This window comes from Odontesthes bonariensis, chromosome 4 (assembly GCF_027942865.1).
Source record: "Odontesthes bonariensis isolate fOdoBon6 chromosome 4, fOdoBon6.hap1, whole genome shotgun sequence".
Taxonomy (NCBI): Eukaryota; Metazoa; Chordata; class Actinopteri; order Atheriniformes; family Atherinopsidae; genus Odontesthes; species Odontesthes bonariensis.
The window spans coordinates 32,021,278-32,031,069 of NC_134509.1; the positions used below are offsets into that span (position 1 = coordinate 32,021,278).

General features: G+C 42.1%; 1 protein-coding gene across 1 annotated transcript; it reads left to right on the plus strand.

Moving 5' to 3' along the window:
* Nucleotides 1-686: 686 nt before the first annotated feature.
* fam83fb (family with sequence similarity 83 member Fb) lies at nucleotides 687-9,788 on the plus strand. The gene is made up of 5 exons (XM_075463967.1): nucleotides 687-1,261; nucleotides 4,189-4,356; nucleotides 4,926-5,047; nucleotides 5,968-6,680; nucleotides 7,030-9,788. The coding sequence occupies exons 1-5, from the start codon at nucleotides 776-778 to the stop codon at nucleotides 7,074-7,076; spliced, it is 1,536 nt and encodes a 511-aa protein (XP_075320082.1). The 5' UTR covers nucleotides 687-775; the 3' UTR covers nucleotides 7,077-9,788.
* Nucleotides 9,789-9,792: the final 4 nt, after the last annotated feature.

Consider the following 9,792-nt stretch of genomic DNA (forward strand, 5'->3'; position numbering starts at 1 on the left):
ATTTTGACATTTGGGTCACTGTGACTCATTTTGCTGGATCAGGTCACATATTGAAAATATAGGTCAGAGGTTTTGTTAAGTCTTTGTCTAATCAAATCCAGAGTTTGTTAAAACTACATTTGTTGAGGCATATGCTGTGGTCTGACCTACATATAGAACACGTGTTTGCTCAGGTTTTTACCTGTGCTGGTCTCTTATTGAAACATAAATATGAAGTAGCCTTTAAGAAGAAATAAATCACAGCTTTTCCACAGCACCAGGAGCTCATGCTTCATTCAAGTTCCATCTGTAATTTGGCTGTTCTTACTGGAATTCTTAACCTTTTTTTAAAAAAAAAAAAAATAATAATTGTATCACACTTACCCTTTAAGCTTGTGATAAAAATGAAATATATATATTTTAAAAGATCACTGTTGCCAACACAGATGAGGCTCATTCAATATTTGAAGTTTCCTGGATCTGTAGAGAACACTGATCACATTGTTCTGAGAACAGAGTGACCAGTGTGATCTTAATCCAATCTATTTACTGTTATCTTAAATCTGATTAAATATAAAATGGTAGTCCCTCTTCACCCCTTGGTGTGAAATATATGAATGTTCGAGTACCATTTATCCCACTACCACGTGAAGGCATCATGATTCTCCAGAAGGGCCACACCTTCAGGCGCACCCGGTCAGGTGAGAGAACCTTCCCACATTCACTTTACCTGTGGGGCCACACAGGGAATTAGGTGCTGGTGGGTTTAGGGTAGCTTTTAACTTCCTCTACAACAATGGCTGAGTCCCAGCTCATGTGCATGGAGGACGGGCAAATTGGTGCCAAAGTTCCAGAGTCCAAACCGGAGTTTTACTACAGCGAGGAGCAGCGCGCGGCCGTGGAGCAACTTTTAAAGAATGGTGACGGCGCTTTCAAAACGCGGCTCAAAGAGGACAACGTGAAAGACTTTCTGTCTGCGAGAGAAATCAAACTGCTGTCGAGCACTTTCAGGCAGTATGAGTCGGAGAGTGACAGAAGCGAGCCCAAAACGTCTCAGTCCGGGTCGGTGGAGGCTGCGGGCAGAACCGATGCGGATTCGGGGGTCCATTCCACGTACTGGCCCCAGATGTCCGACACAGAGGTGCCGCCGCTGGATATCGGATGGCCCAGCGGGGGTTTATTCAAAGGGGTGACCCGGGTGGCCGTGCACACACACCCACCCAAAGACAACGGACCCCACATCAAGGAGGTTGTTCGGCGGCTCATCCAGCAGGCAACCAAGGTGAGGGGCCCGAGGAATACTGGGAGACTTCTTTTCATCATCTGATCATCGGAGTATTCTATTGGTTTATACGATTATTAAGTTATCTGTAACCAAACTTAGTCAGAAGTTATCATGGCAGTCTAAGTTTATTTGAACATGGTTACAACTTCTGTTTACACCGAACAACATCACAGCTGCATGTTTAATTTAACTTAGTATGTAAGCAAATTATTTCTGATGAGATTCAGATAATGCAGAGGAAAAGTGTGTGTGTGAGGGTTTGAAATCTGTGGACCGAATCACAGCCCGTGTGTCAGCCTCTCCAGGAAGCTACAGCGCCTTTAACAAGTTGTTGGAATCACTGCGTTTACGTTAATGAGTCATTCATGGAATGACACACACACTTTACACTGGACAAGCCAAAAGCTGAGCCCAGTTGTCCTCAGATAGTTCAAGTCATCTTAACAGTTTTCTCCTCTCAAAACTGATACTTCAATGTAAAACAAAAGTGCTGAAAATCACATGAGTTGTGACTTTATAACTTTATTCGCAAGCTTAATTTCCCTTGTTTTCCAGTGTTATGGAGATTCTTTGTAAGTAAGGCTTGTCATCAACATTCCTTTCCTAAGAAGTTTCCACAAAATTGAAAGCACGCTGCTGTTTGTAATGTGACCGTCGTGCGGTATAATGTCCTTTCACTGGAATCTGATGGGCTCAATCTAAGAGTAATTCATTGTGCCTCTGCAGTATTGTGTCCTGCTGCTCAGTTGTCCTGGTGATTAATACTGTTCTACTCGTGACTGAGGATCTTAAATGATGTCTGCTGGAGTTGGGCTGAGTCATCTGTTCCGCTTGCTCACAGCAGCCCAGCGACATGCTCCTCTTGGCTCAGCTCGTCTCAGTTTGCCTCTTTAAAACTGGGTCAGGGAGGACAACAGGAACATGTGTCAAACACTCGCTCAGTGTTTTTGAATTGGCTTCATTGCACAATTTCTCTGAGCAATTTACCCCCGATTTTCTTTTGAAACCCATTCTCTTTTGTCCCCCCCCCACCCCCCCCATGCTTTTTCTGTTTACTTTTACTTTTGCCTCTCTTGCTCACACTCTTGCACTTTCTTTTTCTTCCTGGTCACAAGTCGTTTCAGATTCTTAGAGTGACTTGAAGTGGTAAAACAAGTTCACGACTGATTGCTTCGCCCCCTTCGGCGATTTCCAGTGAGCACAGTCGGTTGTGTACTTGTTTGCCTACACGGCGCTCCTCCGATAATATTCAGGATAATTCAGGAATGTGGACTAAAGTGTGACTAAACTAACCTGCTTCGCTGTTACCTCTTAGGAAGCCTTACAGCTCTAAATAATAATCATAAAAAAAAACATATCACGTTAGTAAGCTACATAATAACCTTTACATAACCATGTTAAACTCCCTGTCTCCGACTCATTGACATTTTCTTTGTTTGCATTATCCTTATTTCTGCTTTATTCTACCTGATGATGCTGATGATGACCCTGCACTCATTGAGCTCTCCAAGTCTCTGCTGTTACCCTCAGCACTTTTCCTCTGAGCTGAAACAGCTGGCCTTCTCTGGCTAACAGAGGACCACTTGTTGCACATTCAAAGAGACATTTTTTCCATGACTGAGCTCTTGGAGAAACCGTGGAACAGTCGGAACAATACTCATTTCCCAAACCTCCCCCTGAAGCTTGCACTGAACACGTCTTTGCATGTTTGAAGGAATGTGTAGTGGGCAGCCCATAGCAACATTTATAACCAAAAAAAAACAAAACATTTTTTCAGAAATGTCATTTAAAAGTGCAATTCTCCCAAAACTGAGCTCACCTGAAAAGGAGCTTTGTAGAAAAATGTGCAATAAACCTTTTTTGTAGCATTTTCTGAGGCACTCCGCTGTCTTGAAGGTCATTTTACTGAAAAAAATCCTTCTTGGGAAGCAATTTCTACATAAGATTAGGTCGATTTGTGAACTTAAATGCAAATGCTGGCTCTGCGTGTGCACAGAGACATGAGCAAGGACACTAAACTCGCTCTCGAAAGGTCAATTTCTGCATCTAACATAATCAGCAGTGGAACTGCAGGGCGCCTTTGATGCCTGCTTGCCACACAGAAGTTCTCTCAAGCCCCAGTTTGCTTTCGTCTCACCAGTAGCAGTGATCGTAATGGTGGGTTGGTGTCCATCGTCTCTCCAAGTCTCCCTGTTCCCCCGGGATCACTACACAATCGGTTTTTGATGACTGAGCCAAAGAACCCAGATCTACCATCACTTCAGTTTTATATTCATTCACATAGTAAAAGTTAGGAGCCGTCCAGGCTTTTATGTCACGGAGACGCTGAAGCAGTGGTCTGACAGAGAGAGGGTAGTTCTTTCTCTGAGGCGTATATATATATTCAATACAAGCTGATTAAATCCTTTCCTGAAAACACGACAGGCTGTGCTTAGTGGTTTTTTCTACACTTTTGAAAACCAGAAGCTGAGGCTTTTTAGCGAATCCGTATCCAGGTTCATGCATTTGTGGGTAGAATTTGTGGGTTTCATTTTCAGAGATCGGTTTCACCTCGTATTTTCTTTCAGAACTGTCAAGGAGGTATTCTAAAACACTTAGTTGATATAGTTTTTTTCTTTGTAAAGAGTGGGTGGTGGATGTGAACCGCAGCTGACGCAGATGTACTTTCTGTTGGAGTAAATCATTTATTTACTAATGTGTTTATAGGTGCTGTTTTTGTGAATTTCACTGTGTTCATGACGTGTTCATTCTGATTTTATTCCAAATTCCATGTCGAATAGGTTAATAGATGAGGACCTCTCAGATGAGCACTATTTAAACGGGCTTGTGCTGTCACCGCACTGACCTTTTCTCCTGGATATGTTCGAAAAACATCCGCTGTTGCCTTGAAAGCACTTGGAAAAACTTTCCGTTGCCCCTTGCAGGTGATCGCGATTGTGATGGACATGCTCACAGATATCCAGATCCTGCAGGACCTGATGGAAGCGGCGTGGCGTCGCTCTGTGCCCGTTTACATCTTGTTGGATCACCACGCTGTGCCACACTTCCTGGACATGTGCTCCAGGGTTCAGATTGGCTCACAGCATCTTCGGGTGAGAGTGGATCTTCACACGGGGAGTCAAACAAGAGCCTTGTTGACACGGTGCTTGTAGAAAAGACAGATGAGATCAGTGCGTTGGTGACATCATAAAGAGACATTTGTTTTGAAGATTAAGTCCTGAAGGGGAACCAGAAAAGTGATTCTAATGAAAAATGAATGAAAAATGCCAAATGTATAAAACAGAGGCAAGCTGAGGAGGAATATGTGAGGACTGTTTTGAGGACTTGGGTTAACTGGTATCGATGGCATAGTTTTTAAAAGTCAAACAAAATTCTGCTGTTTTTGTCTTTTTTTTTGCGCTTTTTTATGCCTTTAATGGAAAGACAGTTGGAGAGATAGACAGGAAGCAGGGGGCAGAAAGATGGGGAAGACATGCAGCAAACGGCGCGGGACTTGAACCGGGGCCAGCTGCAGCGAGGACTGTAGCCTCAGTACATGGGGGGGCTGCTTAACCCACTACGCCACCGACCGCCCCTGCTGTTTTTTGTCTTTAACTTTGGTACAAATGCACGTATGTGTGATTGTTTACTGTTTCCTGACTGTGACCTTTTGTTGCTGCAGAACTTCAGAGCCAGAACACTTCAGGGAGTCGGCTTCGGTCTGTCTTTTGGCAGACTCCCTGGTTCACTCTGTAATAAATACATGCTGGTAGATGGAGACAAAGTCATGTTTGGCTCCTACAGGTGAGGCCCGGATCAGCAAATATTTCTTTGAACATAACTGTACTTAAAAATATCAAATTATTGTGTGTGACATTTTGTGCGAAATTGATTTTTTTTTTTTTTTTTTTTTTTTTTTTAAATGAATGTAAATTTGGACGACTCATTCAGTCTCATAAATGATGCAACACAATGCACAGATTTTATTGCACCAGCTTCCTGGTAGAAACTCCAGATAATGCCCAAACACATGTTGAAACTGCTACAATATTGTAACTACTTCTACTACATATTTTGTTTGATGCAATTGGGCTTTTTACGTAAGATATAGCAATGAGCGCTGAAAGAGTAAATGCTCACGTTCTCCATGTCTCTAAGCGTAGTGGCGGTCAGTCACACAGCGTACTGAGGCAGATCACAGTGCACTGCAGAATGAGAGCTTAAACCTGAACACGACTAGCTTCAATGCTAACGCGGTCAGAGGAGGCTTGCAGCAAACCCGATATTCTAGTTTTACAGATGCTAATGTTTTTATAATCAACAGCTTTGTTTACCGTTTGGCCTATAAGCGAACTGGTGTTAATGGAGTGCATTCGGCAGTTGTTGAGATTTTTTTCATATGGAACAAACATAGTGTTTACTCGCAATAATGAAAAATCTATAATATGGCCTTAAATCCATCAAAAGGATCGATGTAGGCCTGTCCACCATGAGTAGCTAGTAAGTTAAGTTTAAGGCCATAAACTGAGAAGATGTTCATCAAAGTAATCACCGGGTGGAAAATACATTTACTCTCATCCAGTTTATGATTATCCTAATGGCTTCTTCAAGAACTTCAATAAGTTTAATATTTTCTTTTCTTTAAATTGTTTATATTGTTCTTGTAAAGGCTTTACACAACTAAATGACGTTCATAACTGTTTCTGATCTGGTCTTTGTCTCAGTTTCTCCTGGTGTACATCTCGCATGGACCGAAACATGATCACCGTGATGACAGGACAGGTGGTCGACTTCTTTGACCGAGATTTCCGTGAGCTGTATGCCATCTCTGAGAAACTGGACTTGTACAAAGAGTTTCACGTTAGTCCACCTGCTGGTAACACGACCGCCACAGTTCGTTCCAAAGTAGGGCCTCAACGGCCGCCGTTACCAGCAACCACATCCCGCTTCCAAGTCAGCTTAGGGGACTCGCGGAATGCCGACATCCAGGTGCCTGCTCACAAATACTACAACCCCAAATACTTACTGGCTTATGGAAATGTTCCACCTCCCACAAGATCTCTGCGGGAGCCTGGACATAAGACGGGCTCAGTTCTGGCTGAGGTTCCTGAAGGGATGGAGCAGGGCAGGCCTCGATCGGCCAGCAGTGAGAACATAAACAGAACGAGTCTACAGTTGTCAGAAGCCCCGAGTGAAAGCTCGAAGAAGACAAACAGAGTCGGGCACAAAGAAAAGGGGCGATTTACATTGAAGAAATTTCTCAAGCGGAAACCTTCCAGTAAGAATCCTTTACCCACAGACACTTCTCAAACTGATGAGATGGAGAACAGTTCGGCGGTGAATGCATTATCTTCATTTAAAGAGGGGGAGGAGCTTCCTAAAGAGGACCAGAGGACATCATCTCAGCAAACTGTCAACGCTGCACGTGACAATGAGAGTAAGTCTCTTTAATCAGGATCCAAAATGTACAATATTTCGTGTTTATTGTAACATGACAGTTACCAGGATTTTTTTCCCCTTATCTGGTAAAACAATATCACTGACTTTGTCTAGGACTCGGATATAATTGTACTACTTCTACTGATAATCATATCATTAATATTATTATTATAGCATCGATAAAGCTACATTTAATCCAAGAAGGATCTCGCATTATAGTAATTAAATCTAAATAAATCAGTCACCAGTAGTGTTGGTTTATTTGTCAGTATTTCATGACACGGTATTATGGAGTGGTTTTAATGTCACCAGTCTCATATAATAATCTGTTGTCTTTTAATTCACAGGCGTTAAGGGTCAACGTAGACGAAATCAAGGATGTAAAGTGTCGTGAGCGGAACCAGCTCGTGTCTCACCACAGAATCTGGCTCTGTCCTTAAAAATGGTGCTCAAATGACTTCCTTAACACTGACGTGACATTATATCCAGCACCTGAAAGGCAGACCGGATGAATTTACGGTTCCTCAGGTATTGAAACATGAGTAAAAGATCAAATCAAAGTATTGTGAGATGCATGTTGACCTCGTAGGAACCTGAGAGGTGTACTTTGAAGCCAGATTAGTGGTTCAGCGAGCTTTTCAGTCATGAAGGTGGTTGTTCAAGCTTTCTAAATCACCATGGCAACTTGTGCTAAACTAATAACTCGCCGACATCGTCAAAAAGCGTGTTATTGACGTTTATAAAAGAAAAGAAAACATTTAATGACTCAGCCATACCTTAAAAGTCGGTCAGATGTTGATCAAATTTTGTTATTTAATTTGATATTTTATTAATTGCCAAATTTCAAACCTCTTGACCCACCAAAGAATCTTTGCAGTTACAGCAACACAACATGGAGGCTTTGCGTCATGTGACCTGGAAACCAGGCATTCAGGAGGTGAATCAGAATGGGTATCATGTGCTTTTACATCTTGCCCTTGCAGCCTGCTGCTAAAATCTGATGAACACTTTCTATGAAATAAATTAGCCTCGACCATCATATTAGAGAATATGTTACCAACAGCTTGTTTTTCTTTTTTTCTATTCAGGGAGCGACTTGCGTGATTTCAACATTATTGTGAGACGGTGTCCGAGCGCAATGCCCTTCTTTCTTCTTCAGTTAAAAGTTTAGAACTTAATGTGCGGTTTTCATCATACAGATTTTAGGTATATATTAACGTCGTCATTTTCTGTCAGCGGTGTCCTTCTGTCTTAATTACAGCAGCTGTGCTTTTTCCTGGAATACGTTTACATTTCTGCACCTCTTCGGTCATGCAGCATCGTCTTCTTATGACTGCAGTGTGAGGTGGTTGGTGCCTTTTGTGTGGAAGGAAGGAAAAAAGAGGAAAAGCCCGGCTGCGCTGAGCTCGCTTCACCTTTCCAAAGATCACAGATGTCTTGTTTCATCTGAACTTTGTCGGGGCTTTACGTTCTTCTCTCTTGAACGTGCATTGCATTGATTAAAGATGTTTTTTTCCCTTTTTTTTTTTCCGTGATGAACAACATGGATTCTCCGCTGAGGGAATGTGTGATACACGCAGACCGTTGAATGAACCCATGCAGGTGCATTAGCAATAACTGCGTGTTCAGCGTTGCCCCAGGAATCTACCTGCATTGTGAGGAGATGCAGAAAATACGTGTGCATGTCTTTAATGGATGGACCCAACCTGAAGCCACTTAGATATGCAGCTGACGTTGCAGCTAATAGAACAAAGATTAGGTATTAGTATTTATAATGGGGAATATTCAATGAGTTGAACTAATTTCACTGAAATTTAAGTGATTCCCACATTTTCTCATTATGGTGGTGTTAAAGCTAGAAGTAATTCTTGAATATTCAGTCTAAATGTGTCAGGTTTGCCTTATACCGTACACAGGCATCAAATAAAAAGATTAGAATTTTTAATTGAAACTTTTGCACACATTTCTTTTTTGCCTGTTTTGCAGCAGCGGTGTCTCCACTAAAACAACCTGTTTGCTGAAGTAGGCTGGATTTGATCCATACGCTTAGTAAGTCTAAGGATACATCCAGGGCCCGCTTTTATTTCATAGTTTGGAGACACAAATCAGTTGATGATCACTGTGAATACATCTAACAGGGTGTAAGGATTTAGTTGAGCCAGTGAACTCAGAGAAAGTTGAATTCTTTGACCATGTTGGACTCGGATGTCTTTTTTACTTTTTGCTTTCTCTCTCGAATAAAACGAGGAATCTTCTGGTTACAGTTTGATTGCAGCTCCTCCTAATGTTAACATGTAGCACTCAAACATTTAGTGCAGACATGTGATGAGTGCACTGCACAAACTGACCACTACATGCTGCTAGTCATTTGATAATGGTTTGCATCTCAGAGAGGAACCACCGCTCTGATGGGAACTGAGTGGTGAGTTGGGGAAGGGCTGTGGTGGGGGTGGGGATGGTGTGTGGCGCAACACTGAAACAGGAAGTCAGATCGGCAGCAAGTAGGTGTTCTCACAGCAACACGCGGGCTACTTTTCACAGCAGGCTTAAAAATACTTGACTTCCTGTAACACTTGCACATAAATGTTTATCCCGCAACACTGCAAATAGCTGTTCTTCAGGGGAATTTACTGTGAACTGAATTAGGCTTTTTAACGATAAATGCTTTTCACATGTTATACAGTGAACACACAGGTGCAGTAACACTTTAAAGTTGCTAGTTGTTTTCCATTATAGAAAGCTGGGAAGATTTATTGTGGTGCCTAAATGTCTTGGCAGCCAGAGATAATTTCATTGGGAGATAAATCATACCAGCACTCTATTGCAGACGCAGCCCTGTAACTTAAACACAGAAGAAAGGGAACAGGAAAAGGACTGCAAGCTGGCCTAAAACAATCTAGTTTTTAAAGCATTGAAAAAAAGGATTTGTCAGTATCTTAGTATACTTGGAAGGACAATGTATAGAGCCTTCCCTAACTCTTCATTTTGTGCATGGTGTTCATGAGCGCTGAATGTCCCAATGGGATCACAAGCTACCTACTAGATGCCCTCTAACAGAATGCTTTTGTGTTCATAACAAATAAATTAAAATGATTGTCTGAATTTCCATG